Here is a 22,992-nt window from a genome sequence, read left to right on the forward strand (position 1 = left end):
GTGGGGGAGAGGGGGGAGCAGGGGATTCCCCACCCCAGATGGGGGAATGGCACCCCTATGAAGGGAGCTCTGACTCTCAAAAGCTCAAACCCTGGAAATCTCTCAAGATGGGTAGCCATGTTAGTCTGTCTGTAGCAGTAGAAAAGAGCAAGAGTTCAGTAGCACCTATAAGACTAACAAAATTTGTGGTAGCATATGAGCTTTTGTGAGCCACAGCTCACTTTTTTCAGATACCTATCTGATACTTATTATAGGTGCTACTGGACTCTTGCTCTTTTCTCCTGGAAATATAGTTGGTCTTTAAGGTGCTACTGGACCTGACTCTTGCTCTTCTCCTACAGACCAACATGACTACCCACCTGAAATTGGGGGAAATTGGGGGAAAGTGACTGCAGTCACTGCAAACAGTAGAAAACAACCATGAGAAAAGGTAGGATAGATAGGATATCCAAAAAAAAAACCCCAAATGGAGAATATTCATATTAGCCCTACTTGAAATCTGAAGCGATCTAGCTCCAGTTCCTCATGTGTTAGTGACATCCACAGAGTAGCTCACAAGTTCCAAATATACCAACCTAGCTCCATTTGCTAAAAGGGACTTTGGATGGTTGTTTCAATAGTTCCCTTCACCGTCCCACATTTTGAAACTGAGAACATATTTCCAAAGCAACGTAGGGTGGGAGCTAGGAATCATTACTCCTTCAAAAAATTAAAGATCCCCGTTGTGCCTGCTCAAGCTTTTAGGCAACCCTAAAGTAGCCTCTTGGATTCTGGCTCCGTTTGTGCCTGCTTGTATTTTATTTTTTTTATTTTGCCTTATTGCATTGTTTTCTGACTTTGTAATCCAATTTTATCACAATGTTTATTCTATGTCTTTTACTGTTCCTGTTGCATTGCTAGGTTTTGTAATCTGCCTTGAGTCTCAGGGCCAAGCTACACATGACGAATGACACTTGAACGGCAAGTGGATTGAGTGGAGGGCAAGTGAACAGGGAGAAATACACTTGCTGTTCAAGTGTCATTTGTCATGTGTAGCTTGGCCCTCAGTGAGAAAGCGAGACTATAAATAAATAAAACTTTTATTTAAAGTTTTCCTTAGGAATAAGATTGACACCTCCAATCTGCTCCAATTTCACTGCTCTATTGACTTGCATATGGGTAAGGCCATCTTGCATAACATAGCATCTTACCAAGCCATATGCAGCCCACTAGGCACGTATTGTGGACGGTTAGATACTTGACTGCCTTCTTTCCCATCTTAAGCCACCTCCCAACTTTTATAACCCATGGCAGGCAGGAGAACCAAGATACATCTCAAGCCCTTAGTTTTCTACCCTACCTGGCCATAATGGGGCAAGTTATAGGTATTGAAAAACCATTCCATCAAAATTACTGTATGTATCTTACACTTGCCATTCAGAGCTTGATTGCTCACCTGTGGCGAATCTGAAATGGGTCCAGGAACCAGGCAAGGGGATTTACAAAACTCTAACAAACGCAGGACCATTTTTTTCCGTCACAAAAAATGACTGTAAGTCAAATGACAAGAGTTCTACAACTATAACATGCAAGTACCCTGGGGCGTGTAGGAGGTTGAAAAGAATCAGGGCCACAGTGCTGTGGAAGAGGAAATGGTTTTGACTTCCTTCTTTTTTGATTGATTTGTTGGAAATGCCCCTTACTATGAGGTGCTTCAAATTCTTCTCTCCCCCCCGCCCCCGCCACTGCCGCCCCCCCACAATGCTTTTTAGAACTAGATAATGAATCACAGACCTTTTGTTGTGTGTTGTTTGGCCCTAATTTATGGGCAGACAGACTAGTAAAAATATTGTTGGCTGGTAACTTCTGCATACACATCTCACAGCGAGGCACCAGTCTTTCCCACAACCAGCTGCAGCTGGCCTGAAGCACCACGCCTCATCTGAGGTGTGGCGCAAACCTGTTCCACTCCCCTACTCAGTGACATGACAGAAAGATGACTAAATGCAATTAAGATTGCAATAATGAAGCATGACTCAAACACCACAACAGCTGCCCTCCAGGATATCTGGAATAGATTCAACATACATTGATGTTTTTTGAGCAAAAGGCAGAAACCAACAAGTTAAACAAATATTATTTAACGCCGGGCTGATTCTCACAATATGTTTTTCTTGTGTGAGGGCAATCCAATCTCACTAGAGAAGTAGCTGGGAGGCCAAGGTGTCTCAGGAAAAGCCACAGGGTGGCCACCATCTTCCCTTGGCTTCCTCCATCCCATCTTTCCCCGGCAAAAGGAAGTAAAGTCCAGCTACACATTACACGTTCTACATAAGGGTTCTGAGACTTTCTCCTCTCTGTACACATGCTAAGATTGCTAACTCTGGTTTTGGAGATGGTTCTAGGGAGGGACTTCCATTTCTCCTAGACTCTATGGTATACCACAGAGTCCGCCCTCCAAAGCTACATTTTCTCCAGGAAACTGACCTCTATAGAGATCAGTTATTTCAGGAGAACTCCAAGCCCCACATGGAGGTTGGTAACCCTAACTCTTGTGTGTCACATATATAACTATTATAAGTGGGGACCCACAAGTGGGGGACATCTCATTTCCCCTTCCCCCACCATGTCCTCTTTCCCTTCCCTGCCCCCAATAGCTGCTCCCCCTTTTCCTGAGGCAAAGAATGTTGAGAGCAGCAGAAAGACAATAAAAGGGATTGGAGGGACCAAACCTGAGGGAGAAGTTGGGGTTGCTTGCCAGCTCTGAGTTGAGAAATTCCTGAAGATTTGGGGGTGCAGTCTGGGTAGGGAGGACTTTGAGGAGGGGAGGGATCTCAGCACAGTATAATGCCAGAGAGTCCACCCTTCAAAGCAGCCATTTTGCCCATGGGAACTAATCTTTGTAGTCTGGAGATTAGTTGTAATGCCAGGAGATCTCTGGGTTCCACCTGGAGGTTGGGATCCCTAGGAGAAAGTGACCTGCTCAAAGACTGCAGGAGGAAAAGGCTGCTCTCGCAAGCCAGACAATGATCAGAGCTGCCCACACACACCCCTCCCACACGCACACCAGTACATTGTTGTCTGCAAGTTGCCTTACCAGAGATTCACGTGTTCCAATTAGTGCTGGGAAAGGATCCCGTTAACTGCTGACTTTTCCATATGACCATTTCCCACTTCTAAACACTGAAAACGAATTTGCACCGAGCACACCTAATGGACTTATGTTGCCAACACTTCCCACATCCCCTCTCTGAACCATGCAACAAAGTGCAGGCGTTGAGCTTCTCTATCAGGCCCCAGATCAACTTCCTCCCCCTCTCCTTTCACACACCCCTTTTTATATTGAACAAGCAGCCTGCTGAAGAGTTCTGTGGAATTCTTGGTGAGAAGACATTTGATTCTCAATTTAACAGTATCACGATGCTGCATTTCAGAGTGTAACAGGTCACCAACTTCTTGTTCTACCATGTTAACATTTTGAAAGAGGCTTGGCAGAGGAGATTGACATACAGAAATTGGGGGAAAGGAAAGGCAGGCCATGGCGCCTTTTGGTTTCCAGCCAGTGAGAACAGATGTTATCTTGTCAAGCACATCTGGAACCATCCCAGAAGCACTTGCCGACTCCAGCCATTTACATTTCCCATGGCTCCAGCACAGCTGTTGTAAGCTTGCTCAAGCTCTCTAGGAAAAGATATTAAATCGACAGCCAGTACACAGAACTGGGCCCAGCGCCTCAGTATCTGCAAGACAACCATTCCATTTCTAATCTAATCAATGCTTTTGGTGTGGCTGAACAACAACGATTTGGCAGGGAAGAGAGTCTCAATCCAGATGTTACCTTTGAGGCAACTCTTAAATGGTTTTAAGTTCTTACTTTATTTTTTGCTTTGTTTTTCATATTTTTGTTTTCGGTGTTGAAAGTGGGAGACCAGCTTGGGTTGCAGCCCAGAAGTGGCCACAAAACTGCTCTATCCCATATTGACATTAAAAAAAAACATTGCAAAACAGAGCATTTATTTTTCAGCAGGAATAATTAAACATCTTGCTGGAACTCAATGGGCTTAGACTGGAGTAACTGTTTAGGATTTCATTGTTTAGTGAGGGTTTTTGGATAGTGTGGGTGGTTAGGTTTTTGGTTTTTGTAGAAGAGCTTCAAACCAGAAGCAGTCTATCTGAACAACAATTTGGAATTTCAGCAGCAACAACTTAAATGCCTGGAATTCTCCCTTGTTGTTTATCTGGGCCAGAAGGCATACAGAACTGGAAGCTAAGACAAATATGCTATTCCTCTTTTTCTTTGGGGAACTGGCTGAAATCTTGAAAATTATAAATAAAAGATGGGTACACAATTCAAAACATTTCCTTCAGCGTTGTTATACTGTAAAGAGTCTCGTTCACCAAAAATAACATTACATCATTGTGTATGATATATTTGATACATGTATTTTATTATTAATAATAAAAAATAATAATAAAGGACAAGAACAACAACAAAGGGGCGTTCGTATTAGATGCTGGTTGTAGAATTACCATGGTGTTGTCAGTGGGAGGAGAAGTTGCATTTAACGGAAATTCATCCTCTAATATCTATCCTGGGGAGACTGGGACACTGTAACCTTTAAGGCTGCGTTGAAGAACGCTGGTCACTTTGTTGCAACATGATGCAACTCCTTGCTTTTTGCAACCAATTTAAAAACATGGTTGTTGCGGGTTTTCCGGGCTGTATTGCCGTGGCACAGTATCTTATTCCAGGACACCAAAATACTGGACAACACTTCCAACTACTTTGTCAGACTGCACAGAGAAGCCATTGAAATTCACAAGCATAAGCAAAACTTCAACAGGAAAGAAGAAACCTTAAGAATGAACAGAGCATGGTTTCCAGTTCTGAAAAACACCAGGCTAACAAAACACTCTATACTCGACAATAGCCCTGCGGAGAAGATTAGCACATCAAGCACCAATCCATATGCAAAAGAACCTCCTCAGGATACAGTGAAGCCTCCCGCCATTAGCATTCCACACCCTGGGAAACTCTTACAGGATGACTCAGCTCAACCCCACCCCTCCTGAGTAGATACAAATGACCTGCCAACATCTTGTCCACACTGTGACACTGAGAGATCTCTGTCTTTTGGTGCTACACCTCTGAAGATGCCAGCCACAGCTGCTGGCAAAATGTCAGGAACTACAATGCCAAGACCACGGCAATACAGCCCGGAAAACCCACAACAACCATCGTTCTCCAGCCGTGAAAGCCTTCGACGATACATCAATTTAAAAACAGATTGCATTTTGAAATGACTGTTCCTTAAATCAGGGTTTCTTTTAAAACAACACAGCCCCCTTCTCAAGGCGAACCATCTTTGCAACACGCTCCCCGCCCCCGAAGGACATACTTTGGTGTGAGTACCGTTTCCTGCGCTTCTTCTCCGCTCTCCGACCCAAGAGCAAGGCATCCATACGTTCCTTCCATGCAGCAAAGCTCCGTGCATCATTCACGCCACATCGGGGAAGGTTCATCTGATGGACAGTGGAAGCATCTAGCTTGCCACTGAGAGACAGGTGGGATACCCACTGAAATTCCCTGGAACAGGAGAGAATTGGGACATAATTTGCACGTGGGACATTATTACATTTAAGAACAGGATTGTCACTTTGGGGGTGAAAGGAACTAGTCTGAAATCCTGGACAGATCCATGTGGTTAGGGTAAAAGAGAGATATACTTATCCTAGAGGGGCCATGGCTCAGGTATAATTTACCTGCTTTGCATGCAAAAAGTCCCAGGTGTAATTCCTGGCATTTCCACTTAGAGAATCTCAAGTTGTAGGGAGTCAGGAAAAATGACAGGATCTACATGAGACTCTGGAGAATGAATGCCCGTTAGAGTAGGCAAGGCTGAACTAGATAAGACCAAATCAGCTTGCCAATTCGGTATTCCCTGAATACCGAAACGGTTTCCTGATTCAGTTAAAACCGAATCAGGTTTACCAAAACAGGCAGGCCTTGCACACCCCTAGACAAGACCTGAGAGTGTACAACAGCTTCCTTTGTAGCACTGTTGTGAACCTAGTGAACAAATTAGAAATTCTGCATAAGTACGTACATGCCGTAAAATCACAACTGACTTATGGCGACCCCAACAATGGGATTTCAAGGCAAGGGAGAAGCAGAGGTGGTTTGCCAGTGCCTTCCTCTGCAGAGTCTTCCATGTTGGTCCCCCATTCAAGTACTGACCCTGCTTAGCTTCCAAGATCTGATGAGATTGAGCTATATCATGTTGCCTTCCCTCCAAGAGACTCTAACACTGAAATCCTAAGCAGAGTTACTCCAGTCTAAGACCATTGAAATCAATGGGAGTAGACAGGAGTTCAAGTTCAAGTTTATTATTACAATCTAGGATCAGAATTTGAGTCAGCAACTCCTGGTTAGGAGTTCCCTGTAAATCACTAAAATAAAAAGTGCTTTCTGCACCTCCATATTTTAACTTCTGCATCAACATAGTTGCTGTTGTTAAATTAGAACTGACAGCATGCTGGGGACATTTGGACCCCCCATACCTTGGATGTGATGGGTTTGATTTCCTCCCATTCCCTTTAATTGGAGTTTAAATGACCCCAATGCCATTTGAATAATATGGTACAATTTATAATAATAATATTTGATTTATATACTGCCCTTCAGGACAACTTAATGCCCACTCAGAGTGGTTTACAAAGTATGTTATTTAAACGCAGCATCGCACAAAGGGGGGCAAGTTTGAAACAGCACAGTATGATCCACACAGAATGATACACGGAGCATTGAAGTGAAATTGAGTACTAACTCTCAAAATAAAACATTCTGCTATCTGGGTAGGGCTTATGGGTGGAATCCAGGACAAAAACTAACTTTTTAAAAAAGCCAAGAGGGTCAGAGGAAAACAGCATTGCCCCCATGTTCTTCTGGCAAGTTAAGTGAAATTTTAAAAAATTCAGTCTGGTCAAAGTTTCTTTTTTTTCTTCCCCTGGACAGTTGGTAACCTGTATATAAACAGTATTCTGTTTTCTAGCCGACCAGTATGTATCACAGTAGGACTGTTGGATTTCGATGGTGGTGAAGGGTGGGGGCAGAGGGAGTGTTTCAAGATGGCCAGAATCCAGAATGTAGCAATGGCATCTATGGAATCTTCCAGCTGGCCCTGAATCGCTGCTTTCGTATAGCTCTCAAAGAGGAGTCCCGGCCATACAAGGGAAACAATCGAGGGGCGTGCGAAACTGTGCCAGTGGAAACAGGCTCTCCCTGTGTTCCTAAGCTAGCTGCGCTTGTAGGGCTAGATCACTTCTAAGGAATCACTTCTGAGGGCTAAATTAGATGTTTAGCAAAGGCCGAGGCCTCGAGACCCAGTTCTCCGCTAAACATTTTTCTAAAAGATTGTAATAGAGACAGGATTTCATGACGGGCAGGGGGCTGGTGTTAATACACCTGCCGTTTCTCCCCACAGATGTGTTGCAGATATAATAATAAATAATAATAGTAACTGCACTTATATACCACTCTTCTAGACAGATTAGTGCCTCACCCAGAGCGGTGAACAAGTCAGTGTTATTATTCCCACCATACAGCTGGGGAGCTGGGGCTGAGAGGAGTGGCTTACCCAAGGCCACCTACTGAGCTCATGGCAGTAGTGGGATTCGAACCAGTAGAGTGCTGATTTGCAACTCAACCACTTAAAAGGGTTGCCAACTCCAGATTGAGAAATTCCTGGATCGCTGGAGCAGGGTTTGGGGAGAGGAGGGAGCAGGGTTTGGAGAGAGGAGTATAATGCCATAGAGTCCACCCTCCAAAAAACTCCTTTTCTCCGGGGGAATTGTCGTCTGGAAATCAGTTGTAATTCCAGGACATCTCCAGGTCCCACCTGGACGATGGCAAATGTATATAATAAATACACATCACTGAAACTCAGTTGGGGGATATGGCTGGGGGAAGGGTTTGCAGGTGGGGAAGGTTAAACCCCAGTCTCTTTTTATAAATATCACTAGCTAACAAAACCTGGGATTCCTCGAGTATTACCGACGTTAACTCGGAAGGCTGGATTATCATCAGCCACTATTCTCACAATTTTTCTGTGTACTTTTCTTCATTAAATATGAGTTTTACTTCACTTCATCTCACTTTGTTCTTCCTGTGACTCATGGCCATTTGGTTTTGCTGTTTACAATTTTCTCTCCTGCCTAAGAATGATCCACTAAGCGCATCTGATGAAATGGACTTTGGCCCACAAAAGCTTACGCTGGAATCAAAAGTCTGCCGAATATTTTTGCTGCAATAGATGAATGCAGCGAATACTCTGGAATGAAAAAACTAACTGATCTTTCAGGTAGGCCTTTGCAGAGAGAGTGTAGGGTTTTTTTACTTACTTCATTTATTTCTCATTATTCTCACCAGTGGGAAGCCAAAGTGGCTTGCAACGTTCTCCCCGTCTCCGTTTTGTCCTCCCAGCGAGCTTGTGAGGTAGTTTAGGCTGAGCGTGTGTGACTGGCCCAGGGCCATCCAGCAACTGTCCATGGCAGAGTGGGAATTTGAACCTGGATCTCCCAGGTCCTAATCCGACACTTTAACCAGAGAGCCAGTTTGGTGTAGTGGTTAAGAGCGCGGGACTCTAATCTGGAGAACCAGGTTTGATTTCTCCACTCCTCCACGTTAAGACAGCTGAGTGACTTTGGGTCAGTCACAGCTCTCTCAGAGCTCTCTCAGCCTCACCCACCTCACAGGGTGATTATTGTTGTGGGGATAATAATAATATACTTTGTAAACCGCTCTGAGTGGGCATTAAGTTGTCCTGAAGGGAGGTATATAAATCGAATGTTATTATTATATTATTATTACAGCACAAACCAAAGTTATGATGGTTACCTCACGGGTAGAGCATTTCTCGGGTAGCAGAACTGAGGAGAGAATGAACTCTTTGGACATGGAACTGGCGTGAAGCCTAAAGGCAAAACGTGTCAGGAAACCCTTGAAGGAGGTTCTGTAGTTCAGTGACTGAGCACCTGCTTTCCATGCAGACAAATTTCAGTCTCTAACATCTTCACTTAAATGGATCTCAACAAGACTGGCAAAGAGTCCTTCCGGGAGACCCTGGGGAACCAATATCAGTCAATGATCTGGGCTAGATGTTTCTAACTCCATATCAGAGTCGCACTGGAGAGCCAGCGGAGAGTGGTGGTTGGACTAGGATCTGAGAGCCAAGCTACAAGTGACGCCTGACACAGGTTGGACACTTGTCAGCTTCCCTCAAGTTTTGATGGGAAATGTAGGCATCCTGGTCTTGCAGCTGTAATGGAGAGCCAAGCTGTAAAACCAGGACGCCTACATTTCCCATCAAAACTTGAGGGAAGCTGACAAGTGTCCAACCTGTGTCAGGCGTCACTTGTAGCTTGGCTCTGAGAGGCCTAGGCTTGAAACTCCCCTCTGCCATGGAAGTTTGCTGGGTGACCGTAGCCAGTCATTCTCAGCGAAACCTACCTCGCAGGGTTGTTGTAAAAACAAAAACTGGCATGGGGAGAATGATGCTGTAAGCCTCTTTGGGTCCTCATTGGGGGAAAATATCAGGGTATAAAGGTCTAAACAAACAAGGCAGATTCAGGGCCTTATTTTTTTTAATGGTAGCCAAAAAACATCAGTGTACGAGCCCATAACCTCTTTGCAGGTTAGGGTTGCCAGGTCAAGTTCAGGAAATTCCTGGAGATTTGGAGGATGGAACCTGGAGAGGGCAGGGTTTGGGGAGGAACGGGGCCTCAGAATGGCATAATGCCAGAAATTTGAACGTTTGTATTTAAGCTTAATATAGGTATGGTTTTACTAATTGGCATAACTACTTTGGAACCAAATAGAACTAGAGAGATCCAATAGAACTAGATTTTACTTGCTACCAAACATTTTGTTATGGAAATCTTATAACAATATTGCACTTTGTAAATGTTGAATGTTGTTGTTGTTTGTTTGTTAAAAAATGTTTAATAAAAGTTTAAAAACAAAAAAAGAATGGCATAATGCCATAGAGTCCACTTCCCAAAGCAGCCATTTTCTCCAGGCGAACTGTTCTTTGTCACCTGGAGATCAGTTGTAATTCTGGGAGATCTCCAGCCACCACCTGGAGGCTGGCAACCCTATTGCAAGTCCACCCCACGATGGAGTTGTGGGAACAGAGAGCCAGAGTCAAGGTTGTGGTGAAAACAGCACAAGAACTGGCCTTACCTGACAGCTTCGGAAAACTCTGCAGGCCGTATTCCTCGGTGAGTGGACCCCAAGTAGCCATATTTCTCAAGGAACCTCTAAAACCAAAAGGATGTTTTTTTAAAAAAATGGCAATTGGGTGACAAGTCTTTCAGAAAAGAGAGAGTAGAAAGCTCCTGCAGAGGTGAGACTGTGAGTTGGATGCTCTTGGTCAACGATATGGGCTACCAGACAGTCTTCGACAGGAGGAATGCTGGAAGAGCCACGATGAGGTACCGTTCCTTAATATTTATTTTTAAATTGCTAAACAGCAATCTCTGGTGGGGAGGACAGAAATTTGGATCAGTACCATGGGGGGGGGCATTAACGCTTTCTCGTTGCATCATTTTCCTTACCTCAATATTCGCACACTTCCCTGGGAGCTGCTCTTTGGCCCAGCGAGGGAAACACATGCTACTTTCACACATGATGGATAATGTGCTTTCGATGCCCTTTAGTAATAATTTGCAACTGGATTTTCCTGTTTTATGCAGGAAAATTTAGTTGCAAACGATTGCTAAAGTGCATTCAAAGGGGATTGAAAGCACATTCTCCAACATGTGTGAAAGTAGCCCAGTAAGAATCTCTCCGACACCATTTCCGTTTCCGTCTCTGCGCCCCCCCAATCCTCTCTCTACTTATCTAATACATTTAAACCCTACCTTTCCTGTAAGAATCTCAGGGTAACAGACATCATTCTCCCTTCCTCATTTTATCCACATATCAACCCTGTGAGGTAGGTTAGGCTGATTATGTGCAACTGGCCCAAGGTCACCCAGTCAGATTCATGGCAATCAGGCAACTTATGTGTTTCACCCAATGGGGTAAATAGCAACTTGAGGGAGGGATTAATGTTCAGAGCTCAGGGAGAGGGACAGGGTTAATCTCCCCCTCCTCCGTAATTACACACCCCAGTATCGCCCCTTTTCATCAGAGATCCAATAAGGAAACTTTCAGCGTCTCCTCTGAGGGCCAAGCTACAAGTGACGAATGACACTTGAACAGCAAGTGGATTGAGTGGAGCGCAAGTGAACAGGGAGAAATACACTTGCTGTTCAAGTGTCATTCGTCACTTGTAGCTTCGCCCTGATTCTCTCAAAATTATCCCCGTTAGGATCCTGAGACTGTTTCCCATCAAGAGGACACATGGCTCTTCAGACAGCTTTTGCCTGTGCCCAGGGCTCATTTCGAGGGGGAACGCGCAGGAACGCAGTTCCGGCAGTTCCCTAAAGAGGTCACATGTCAGGTGGCCCCACCCACCTGACTCTTGGCCATTTTGGGTCCATTTCAGCCTGGATTGGGGCCGAAACAGCCCGGATTGGGCCTCTGACGGGTGGTGGATAACTCTCCCACACAGCAGCAGCCCGATCCTGACCATTTTGGGCCCCTTTTTGGCCATTTTGAGCCCCTTTTTGCTATTTTGGCCCCAATTTTGGCCCTGAATGGCCAGGACTGCATCCAAAGCAGCCAGGATAGGTGATGTCAGGGGGTGTGGCATACGCAAATCAGCTATGCTAACGACACACAACCAGCCTCCGTTCCAAGCTTGCCTTTACAATTAATTCAGCTATGAGCCAAACCCCCTCATTCCAGCATCCGCTTCTGTACCAGCTCTGTTCTTCTAGGCACTCCCTTATCAGCGTTTCAGCTCAAATGTCTGGAATAAATACGCCCCAGATGCAGCAACAGCAGAAAAAGAAAATTCCAACGTGGACAGTGAAAAGAATTTCAGGCACAGAGTTCTGCCAGAGGCCAGCCTTCCCTCAGAGGTGCCATCACCGTGTTAGATGCAATATGTGACACCTGGAACAACAATGGTCTTTGCTTTTATTTATGTTTTTGGCATTCATTTGTCCTTTATGGATAATACCAGTTGCTGGGCTTGATCTGAGGACATCAAAGCCAGGCTAGAGGACACGTACAAAATACAACTTGTCAAGCGCTAATATGGGTTATTTTTCTTTTCAAAAAGCTCTTAAATTACACTTGCCCAAACCCAGATTTTTTCCATCCTGCATAATACACAAGTCCGTGCTTGTGAATTAGATTGTAAACACTTCTCACTTATCTGAATTGGACACTCTTTCCTTTATCATCAAAATCCTTAACGCTCTTTTGCATATCTCGCAATTGTCAGATTCTTTTAAAAGAATCATTCTGTCTTGGTACCCTGGACAGACCTGTGTTGTTGTTTTTTAATAAAAGTTTTGAAAATGCATAAACCCATGGCAGGGGATTTCCTGTGTACAGTTTTATTTAGCAGAAAGAGCTGCGTGGATGGACACCCACGAGGTAGAAAGCAGCTTGGGGAAGGGTCATTTATTTTAAAACTGAAAAACAGCAAGTGAGGAAAGCATTATGCCCATTCTCCTTCCTATCACCTCACCCCTGTCAAAAAATCATAACCTCCCCAGAGCTGGCTTTCATTTTTCAAAAATTGCCACAAGACCTTCCTGATATACACATATCCATCCAAGTGTAGTTTCAGACTCTTTAGATTTCATGCTATTGAGCATGCACCAGAAGTCAGAAACACAGCTTTAAAATGTCCTTGTAGGTGGCTTTTAAAACCAATCCATTGTCATGCAGGATGGTGGGTTTGCAGTGGCATTTGAACATTCCTGTGGTTTGCATGCGACACCTACGAAAGATGTTTTCTTAGACCCCAGCAAGCCATCCCCCCCATACAGTTGTACACTTTTGTGAATGTCTCTCTTCACACCCTGCCGTATTTTAACCTCTCTTTCATATCCACAAATGTAGTAGTAGTAAAAATTTTGTCACATTCACTGATGTACTTTCTTGCATTGCTGGTGAAAGAGAGACAGGAGAAACTCTTTGTCAGTTTCATTAATTTCCACCACAGCACCCACATTTCTGCTCTCTGATGATCCAGGCTGTTTATGGCTTTGTCAAAACCAGCACCCTGAACTGAACCCAGAAGCACAGAGGAAACCAATGCCATTCTCAGAGCAACGTCCCCCCAGCTTGTCCTCAAAAGCCAGGAGCATTTCGGACTAACTGCAGTTTCTGCCCAGTCTTCAAGGGCAGTCCACCATGATGTGTATTGTAGTAGCCTAACCTAGAATTCACCAAAACACAAATGACAGTAGCAGCATCCTTTTGTTCCATCAATAGACACAATTGGTGGATCAGACTCAACTAGGAAAAGAAGATACTTGTCGTTCCAGAAGCATCAAAACCTTCTCTTTCTGGGAGAGTGTTGCTCTATCTGACATTTCCCCAAATGAACAGTAAGGTCAAATGATACATGACACTGTGGAGCTGCAATCACATCCATGCACAAGTCATTTACAGTGCAATCCTAAGAAGAGTTACTCCAGTCTAAGCCCATTGAAATCAATACACTTAGATTGACGTAACTCTGCTTAGGATTGCACTGTTGCAAAAAAGCAAGGGGGGTGCTAATATGGATCAGCACCACAAACTGGGGAGAGGTGGCTTAATTCTTTACTCCCCATGTAATTTCCTCAATCAAAAGTGTCCTCTTTAAGTTCTTTAAGAACCCCCCCCACACACACACACACAAATCAGGGATAGAAACAGTTGGGCAGGGAGGCATTTTTATCAGAGAACAAGTACTGCAAGGTGTTAGGTTCTCCTTTCCCTAACACCATGGCCATAACATACCCACATAATATGCCACAGGTGCCTTTTTGTAGCAATCTGATCCCAAATTACCCAACACCTCATCTAGATTGGTTCCAATTCTCCTACCAACATTATCTCCGTCTTAAGCTTTGGTTCATTCATTTTCAGATATCAGAAGCTTGTGGGATGCTGGGAGAATGCATCAGCTATGAAAAACAGATCGGGAAAATAGAAAGGAAGTTTTATTTTTCTGCAAGACGGCTTGTTTGAGAATCCTCCCCTCCCCTCCTAAATTCAGGTCTGGTGTAACTAGGCAGTCAGAACTTCAAACCAGCTAAAAGCTCAGATAACATCAATGGGCTGAATTCTCAGAACCCCCAAGGCAATCTGAGTCAATCAACCCTGCTTTAAGGAACAAAACAGCTTTAAAGATTCTGCAGTAAACTTGGAGTTGGCATCAGTGCCTTCTCAAGACCAAAAACTTCTCCCATCTTGTGTTTCTTTCTCCCAGCTGCAAAAGAGGAAATGCTGTTTTCTATAGAATATTCCAAAACAGCAGGAAACTAACAGAAAAAGCATTATGGAAAAACGTGCCTGGGACTCTTCCGGACTGCTACCCCCCTTTCCTTTTGCCCTGCAGACTGGAATGAGAGGGGAAACAGAGCAAAAAAAATGAAATGAAAGTTTCTGCAGACGGCTGAAGGCAGGGGCTACCCTCAGAAAACCACAGGTCAAGGCATGTTAGGAGAGGCTTCTTGCAGGCAGAGATATCTCTCCGGCACAAATTAGGGTGGAGGGAGCATAGAATGAGGGAGGAATGGACTTTTTCATTTGAGAAGGGTTGAACCTAATATTGGAGCAGCAAGTTTTATTTCTTTTAGAATGAAAAAGTGCCAAAATGTTAGTGCTGGGCCATGAAACAGGAATACTGGAAGCTGCATTATACTAAACATCAAGGTGAGTATTGTCTAGTGAGACTTCAGTGGCTCTCCAAGGCCTTAGGTGGAAATCTTTCACGGCACCGACTGCCAGGTTCTTTTTACCTGGAAATGCCGGGGATTGAACCTGGGTCTTTCTGCATGCCATGCAGTTGCTTGACCACTGAGCCACAGTCCTGCCCACTCCCCATTTACACCACCATGCAACTTTAGAAGATTGTACTGAGAATCCTTTGCAGTATTTCCAAGAGTGCCATTTTCAAATGGTGCACTGCTTTGCAAGGGCTTAGATTTATTGTTCCACTGAAGAACCATACACAGCAGCTGTGGCCGTCGTCACACGGGCTTTTATTTAGCGCTAAAATGGCGCTATTTCCTGGCAAACACCCACCTTATTCCAACACTGAAGCGATTTTCTCTCTTCTGCTTTGTGCTTGATAGTCGCGCTATTTTGTGCCTCAGTGTGAATGCCTCACATCGATGTATTTCGCCTCACAATGTCCTATGCCCTCCCTTCAATCCCAGAATCCATTTCTTCCTGCGACTCCCCTTTTTTTAATTTTATTATGTCCTTATAACGCCATAACGCCATAACACAATGCAAACTTTCTGCTGAAGTAAAAATGACTCAATCGCCATGGCAGAGTCTTCAGCGATGGGGATCACGTCAGACAGGGAGTTTTCTGCGGGCAAAGGGCTATTTATATAATTTCAAAGTTGGAAAAACAAAAGGGTCGTAATGTTTTGCTCTAACGGAATGTTTATATGCTGTTATTCCATTATAGCGGAATTAAACACCAGAATAATAAAAAAGGGGGGGGAGGAGCTGCTTCTGCGCAGTTAGAGAGAACAGAACAGAGTGCTTCGGTGTGGACAGCTGGTGGCGCGAAGAGCCGTTAGGTGACCCAAAGAAACGTTACTGTGCCGATAACAGGTAGGACGCTATATGCTGTAAATTTAACGGAAGAGATGCCCGTGTGACGATGGCCTGTGTTCTGACTACAGAGATACATAGCTGCTCTCCAGGCTGTCTGGCAGATAAAAGTCTTTCCTAGTGTTTGAAACCTGAGTTCCTTTTGCTGAAGATCCTCAGACTGGACTTGGGACTAGAGATGAGCACGAACTGAAAACCCCCCGAACCATGTGGTTCGTGGTTCGTCAAATTTCACGAACCACAAACCGTGAACTTTCATGAACCCGCCCCTGATTCACGAACCGGTTCATTTGGTTCATGAAAATGTAACATCCAGGTCAGAAAACCGACACTTCCAGGTCAGCAGAAGGTCACTTCCAGGCCAGCAGAAGGTCACTTCCGGGTCAGAAGAAGGTCTGCAGGAAGTCCATCCCCTGTTGCCTAGGAAACTGATTGATTGGCACTAGGCTGTCTGCAGTGACGAACCAAAAAATGAACCAAACAAACTAGCCTAAAAGTTCGTGGTGGTTCGTCAGAAATGGGATCTGATGAACCGTGGTTCACAAACCACGAACCAGTCTTGTTCATACTTAATTCTGGTTCTTATTTCGGTTCGTGCCCATCTCTACTTGGGACCTTCCACACATACATATGCCACTAATCCTCTCTGCAAACATATAAAGTTGCCTTATACAAAGTCATAGCTCTGGCCCTTTGGGTTCAGTGTTATCTGCTCCCACTAGGGAAGGAGGAGAAGAGTTTCTCCTTCTACCAGAGATGCTTCAAAGAGACATGCCAGGGATTGAACCTGGATCTTTCTGCATGCGGAGTTTATGCTATACCATGGAGTCATAGTCTCACAAACCCCTACAAAAACTGGCAAAACAGATTGAAAGTGGTTGATTGTAATGTACTATATGTGGGGCGTCTATGACAAGGAAATGCCCGTTGGTTCAACATGTGGCCTCCCCAGTTGCTATCTAGGGTGAATTGCCTTGATCATATTACACTCATTTTTAATCCAGCATCACTGGCTTCCAATTTCATTTCCAGGCTCAAATCCAAGTGCTGTTTTTGAACTTTAAAGCCCTAAGCAACAGGGGACCAGCATACTGAAGGACTTTCTTCCCTCATACGTGTCTACCCAGACGTTGAGATGCCACTGCTTTTGGAAGCTTGCCTTGTACCCAGGGGTCATTTCGTAGAAAAAGAGCTGCAGGGATTCATTAGCGTAACTCATTAGCATATGCCATGCCCCCTGCCATCACCGGAAGTGTGTCATTAGCATAATTGATTTGCATATGCCGCACCCCCTGACATCACCTATCCTGGCTGTTTTGGACCCAATCCTGGCCATTCTGGGCCAAAATTGGGCCCAAAGTGGCAAAAAGGGGCTGAAATGGCTGAAAAGGGGCCCAAAATGGTCAGGATTGGGCCGCTGCTGAGCGGGAGAGTGATCCACCGTCCATCAGAGGCCTGATCCGGGCTGTTTTGGCCCCAATCCAGGCTGAAACGGGCCCAAAATGCGTTCCCACATGTTCCCCTTCAAAATGAGCCCTGCTTGTACCAATATACAGCAGGGCCTTTTCTGTGGCACTCCTGAGAGCCTGGAACTCCCTCCCCCATGATGAATGTAGCACAGTGAAAATATTTCTTCTGTGTTAGACCCTCGAGTTAGAAGATCACCGTCTCATTGCTAGGCAGGATGGATGCCAACTTTGAGGAACTTTGGCCAGTTTGTATCACTGGACTGTGTTGATTTTGTTACATTTTAGTGCGTTTTCTTATGAACTGAACATGAGGTTTCAGAATAATGTGAGCAAATAATGTGTTTGCCACACACACACCCTTCTGTCTAATGTGAGCAAAAAGCAGAATATAAACATTTTAATAAAATACAGAAATAAAACTGTATGGTCTTAACGTTTGCTCATAGAGCCACAACAAAAGATCCACGAGGCCATCTGTTGCAACACAGGAGGCAGTATTAAGACTACCCCCACCAACAATAGATGCCTTGTTTTCCGCCAGGATTTCATCTTACAATATGTTTTCAGTTCTAATGTCCAGCCCTGGGACATATAAAATGTTAAAGTGTGCATCTGAGAATGTGCAGATTGCTTTTCGATAAACACAATGAGCCTGCCTCAAATGAACCCTTCTGAAATCTCCCGATTGCTGGAAACCCTGCTGAGGATTCTTTCTACTTTGCAGTCGTACGACTAGTTCCCTGGGGCAAATGGAAGCTTAGCCCGATCTCCTGTAAATCCTGCGTAAGCACCATCGCCACCCTCCATGGTAGAAGGAGGATGCCCGCCATGTCTCTGAATGATTCACTGCTGCAGTATTTGCTTTATCAACCAGCATCAGGTGTGATGGATGCTCACTCACCAAAGAAACACGGCAGGATTGCCCACTTCAGAGTCTGTCTGTGGCATCTCTGCATGCTCCCCTCTTCAGAATTGCCTCCTCCTAACTAAAAGCCAGCATGACATAATGGTTAGTGTTGGACTAGGATATGGTGGGCGAAGGTTCAAATCCCAAATCTGCCATGGAAGCTTACTGGGTGACCTTGGGCCAGTCACATCCTCTCAGCCTATCCTACCTCACAGGGCTGTTGTGAGAAGAAAATGGAGGAGAGGAGAATGATGTGAGGAGAAAGGTGGAGTATATATTAAATGAGTAAATAAATAAAGATTTGTGTAGAAGAAATAGAAGGGTGAGTGGGCGCACAGCCACATCCCGCTGATCAAGATTCAGGCTTCAGAAGTAGCAAAAAAGTATTCCCAGCTCCCTCAAATCACACCAATCTAGAGATTCTTATCATACCATTAGTTTTGACCTAGGCCGTTTCCACACATGTTGAATAATGCACTTTCAATGCACTTTAGTTTATCCTTTAGAAGTGGATTTTGTGTGTCACACACGAAAACCCAGTTCCAAATGATCACTAAAGAGCATTGAAAGTGCATTATCCAACGTGTGTGGAAGCAGCCCTATTCAAGTTGCTTAGAGGACCTGCCTCCCCATTTCCAGAATGTGGGGGGCTTCATCTGTCATTCATCATAAAAATGACAGGCAACGCTGTTCTGAAGCCAGGGAGCTGCAAACCAAAGAAGTTCAGTTTTAAAGTAACCATTTCTAATGGGAAAAGTTTGGTCCACCCAACAAGAATTCACAAAAAAACAGACTCTACGCCAGCAGATGCATCCAACAACTTTTCCATACTACTGGATGCAGTTGCCAGCTGACAGGGAAGATCCAGACCTGGATGTTTTGCACCTTTACTAGTACCTTGTTGAGCAAGCCAGGCTTTTCACGGCATAAACATCAATGGCTAAGATGTGCACCTCCAATGGCACAGACTATGACACCCCATTGAAGAGCTAGCAACCCTAAGATTGGAGCCTGTCCTTTGGCATACTTCTCGCCTGTCCCTCTGCAAAGAAGAGGTAAGGATTCTGTCTGCCCTTTCTAGGAAAGGCTCCCTAAAAGCAACCTGGTTCTCAAGCCATGATTGTACTTCCATATAATATTTGTTTATTTAAGATTTTTACCCCAACTTTCTGCTCTTACAGGGCTCCCAAGTCGACTAACAAATTCAAACATACAAATTAAAATATCATCTTAAAAGCCATCAAACCCAGCATATAAATACATCATTAAAACACTAGAGGTTTGTGGCCCTGAGAAAAAGGCCCTCTGCGCATGCCCCAAGGCGTTCTGAGATTACAAGAACTCTTCCATGCAGAACCGTTACATAGGCAGAGATTTTCACCTACATGTAAGTGACATCAAAAGAGACTGAAGCAGATTTCTGACCTATCCAACATGTTTCGAAGTTCAATCTTCAAGACAGTGTGTTTTTCATGCACAAAGTTTGCCGACACAGCAGTTTGTGCTTATAGAGCCACAATAAAATTGGAAGACTGGGGGCTGCCAAATGAACTAACGGATACCCCCCACCCTCCACCTGATCTTACACCTTTATCAGTAGCTTGATACACAGCAGTAGGCAGATGTAGATTTTCAGGGCATCAAGATAAACATGAGCACCTGTTAACATCTTTACATCACGCTGTTAAACACACAAGAGCAGGACTATTTAAAAAGTTAGCAACTCTAATCGGAAGTCCCCCACCATAAATACATTCACAGGCATCACAAACAGAAGGAAAAAGGTCTTCCCAGAAACACCTGGCCAACTGTTGACACAGGTCCAGATGGACCTTTGGTCTGATCCAAGAGAGCTCTTCTTACACTGTTAGCTATACTTAGGAATGGAACCTCCCTGTATAGAAGCTGTGTACCTCTGAACACTCGCTGGGGCAGACAACATCCAAGGGCCCTGTATGTGGCATCTGGCTGCATGCTGACAACTATAGGAATCTGGACTTTGGTCCGATGCAGATGTGCTGATCATATGAGCTAAGGTTGTCCTTTTTTTTATTAATGGCAGGACAGAACATCTACCTCGCAGCGTGCAGAGCACCTTTGAGCATGTACAGAATGTAGCCCCCCCTTCCCCCTGAGCAGCCACAAGGTTCTCCCCCCTCTTTAATTCTAGCCCTTGACCTCCCCCCCAGCCTGCCTGGCTTTGTGAGTCTCTCTCCCTTCTCCTCTCACCTCTGCCTCTTGCAGACCCTCCGGCTCCGGGCTTGCAATGCTGGCCCCGGCGCCCAGCTGGACCAGAGGCATCCAGAGGAACCGGGCGAGGAGGGCGAGGGCCATCGCCCAGCCGGCGCCGCTCTGCACGCCCAGCCGAGGAGCTGCTCCGGAGCCGGGAAGCGCAGCCAGACTCCTTCCCTCCCATCCGGCTGGGTCGGCTGAGCACGCCCAGCCGGGGACAAGAGGCAGGCGGCTGGCGGAGACAGAGGAACCACCCTTCGCCTCTCTCTCCCCCCTCTTCTCCCCAAGGCGCTCTTTCTTTACAGGGCAATCCTAAAAAGAATTACTCCAGTCTAAGCCCGCTGAAATCAATGGGCTAGACTGGTGCAACTTTGCTGAGGATTGCACTACTAATCTCTTAAAAGTTGCCTTTTCTCTTTTGGAAAAGATCTCTTTGCCTGGCAGAGCCATGTGGCAGGCAGAAATCCCAACTGTTGTTAAAAGTAATTGATTTTCCTCTCGCCCTCTTGTCCTTAATAGTCTTTGGTTTGGTGGATAATGGCTGAGATCCTATAAACTAACAGCTGAACTTTATTTTTTTTTTAACTGCTGGCTTGAGTTGTTTTAGGCTGACCTGGCGGTTTTTGATTTATGATTTGTTTATTTCAAAAATCATAACCCCCTCTCTTTTCTGCCCTGATTGGGGAAACCAAGGCAGCTAGCATATTAAAAATGGACATCATAAAAACACATTCTAAAAATCATTAAAACCAAGCAAAAACACCTCATTAAAACACATAAACCCAAGCTGAAATAACATACAGTACAATAAAATGCACATTCATAAAAATAGCAGTTAGAACATTGGGCAGGAAGGAGGGATCAGCCAAGGAGCGCCAAACAAAACAAAACAAGACTTCGCCCACTGGCAGAAGATAGCAACAGAAGAGGACAGATGAATCTCTCTGGGTACTTCCAGAGTTTTGGTGCCACGACTGAGAAGGTCCCGTCCTAGGTTGCCACCTGCCTGATCTTATTGGATGGGAGACTTCCACCTCTGTTAGTCTCTTGCTCTGAAAACCCCACTAGAGGTCGCCATAAGTAAGCTATGACTTGATGGCACTCGCCACCACCAATCTTAGAAGGTCAGACCGTTGGAAGCAGGTCTGCCAAAGATGACAGTAGCAGTTGGGTAGGTTCATAAGGGAGGAGGTGGCCTTTCAAGTATGTCACTCCTAAGTCATATTTTCCTTTTTCTATCTGCAGGGCCCTCCCTTCTCCGTTTTATTCCCACAGCAAGATAGGCAAGTGTGAGACAGATTATTCCAAGGTCACCCAGTGAGTGTTCATAGCAGAGTGGGGATTCAAACCTGGGTCTCGGAGATCCTAGGATGAAACTCTGACCACTCCACTATGCTTCACTGAGAAGTAAGGTTTTTTTTTTAAAAATGGCTGGTCTGGATACTTTTCAACTGACCTGATTAACAAACTGGAATGGGGTGGTGGTTGTGGGGATTGGATGTTGTTAATTCCAGTTTGGGGTTATTTTTATGTTGATGCTATTTTTCCTCTTTTGTTTGTTTCCTTGTAAATGCACTTTTTGCCACATTTTTAATTCTGCAAACTAGTTCAGGAGCGGGACACCAAGAAGCAGAATAAAAACCTCTCAAACGCCTAACAGCATAATAATACAGTCACCATCCTGTATATCACACTTAAGAACAAGGTATGGCTTGCCTGGCTTGCTAGGTGGGGCAGCGACTTTTCCCAGATGGGAACTCCAAAACAAGAAAGGAAAATCAGAAACTTCTACAACCCTCTAGCCAAGTTCCTCTTTGTGTTTCTTTGGTATCCTCAGAGACACATAAACTAGATAAAAACAGTTATTTTTAAGCTCCAAAGCTTCCACCTAGTCTCTATGAACACCTTCCTCCAATCACTGAGAACTTCCTTGTTTACTTGTTCTAAGCCCTGTAGCTAAAGGAGGCCTTTTTTCAGTGGAGTCATGATAAGATCTTGATCTCTGTGATCCAGAGAGCATCAGGTGAGCCAAACAGAGTGAGTGGGTAAGGTGGATGGAGGCCAAAGAGAATGCCCCCTTCTGTAGGAACATCACTCTCTCCTGGTTTTTCTTATTGCATCAAAAATATTCCTGCTTGAAAAACAAGCTCTCATTCTTCAAACCGAAGCAGTCACAAATCTGCCCTCCTGTTTAGATGGGCAAAATCGGTACACCCGGTGAAGAGATGTAGCTAGGGATGGCAAGATGCTGCCTGGCACGCCCAGGAGCTTTGGGAACAGGACAAGGGGTGGACGTGACGTCATGCGACCTGTTGATGTCACTTCTGGGTGAAAACTTGGAAATAACATCAGTGTGAAAACTGATCCTCTGGACACTTGGAGTTTCCAGAGTGCCAGCTGACGCACTGACATCATGTCTGGGATTTCACCCAGACATTGCATGACATCATTTCTTCCCCCCACTTTCTCCCATGGGACTGGGAGCAGAATACCATAAAGTCTACCCTCCAAAGGGGCAATTTTCTCCAGGGGAACTGATTTCTGTATTTTGGAGATGCTGTAATCCTGGGAGATTGTCAGGCCCCAACTGGAGATTGGCAACCCCAATGTCAAGGGAAGTGTTCATGTTTTTAAGAAAAAACACAGCTCCCTGTTAAACCCCA

At 44.9% G+C, this 22,992-nt stretch overlaps 1 protein-coding gene across 2 annotated transcripts in view; it reads right to left on the reverse strand.

Annotated features, from left to right (window-relative positions):
- Positions 1 to 20,485, reverse strand: part of MMP28 (matrix metallopeptidase 28) — a 31,711-nt gene extending 11,226 nt beyond the window's left edge. For both annotated transcript variants that reach the window (XM_055001447.1, XM_055001448.1), the window contains exons 1-3: positions 20,327 to 20,485; positions 10,220 to 10,296; positions 5,379 to 5,566 (exon numbers count right to left, since the gene is read on the reverse strand). In XM_055001447.1, coding sequence (XP_054857422.1) covers positions 5,379 to 5,566; positions 10,220 to 10,296; positions 20,327 to 20,431 — 370 coding nt within the window. In that variant the 5' untranslated portion in view covers positions 20,432 to 20,485. The remainder of the gene's footprint in view (positions 1 to 5,378; positions 5,567 to 10,219; positions 10,297 to 20,326) is intronic.
- Between the last annotated feature and the right edge of the window lie 2,507 nt (positions 20,486 to 22,992).

The sequence above is a fragment of the Eublepharis macularius genome, chromosome 17, assembly GCF_028583425.1.
Source record: "Eublepharis macularius isolate TG4126 chromosome 17, MPM_Emac_v1.0, whole genome shotgun sequence".
Classification (NCBI taxonomy): domain Eukaryota; kingdom Metazoa; phylum Chordata; class Lepidosauria; order Squamata; family Eublepharidae; genus Eublepharis; species Eublepharis macularius.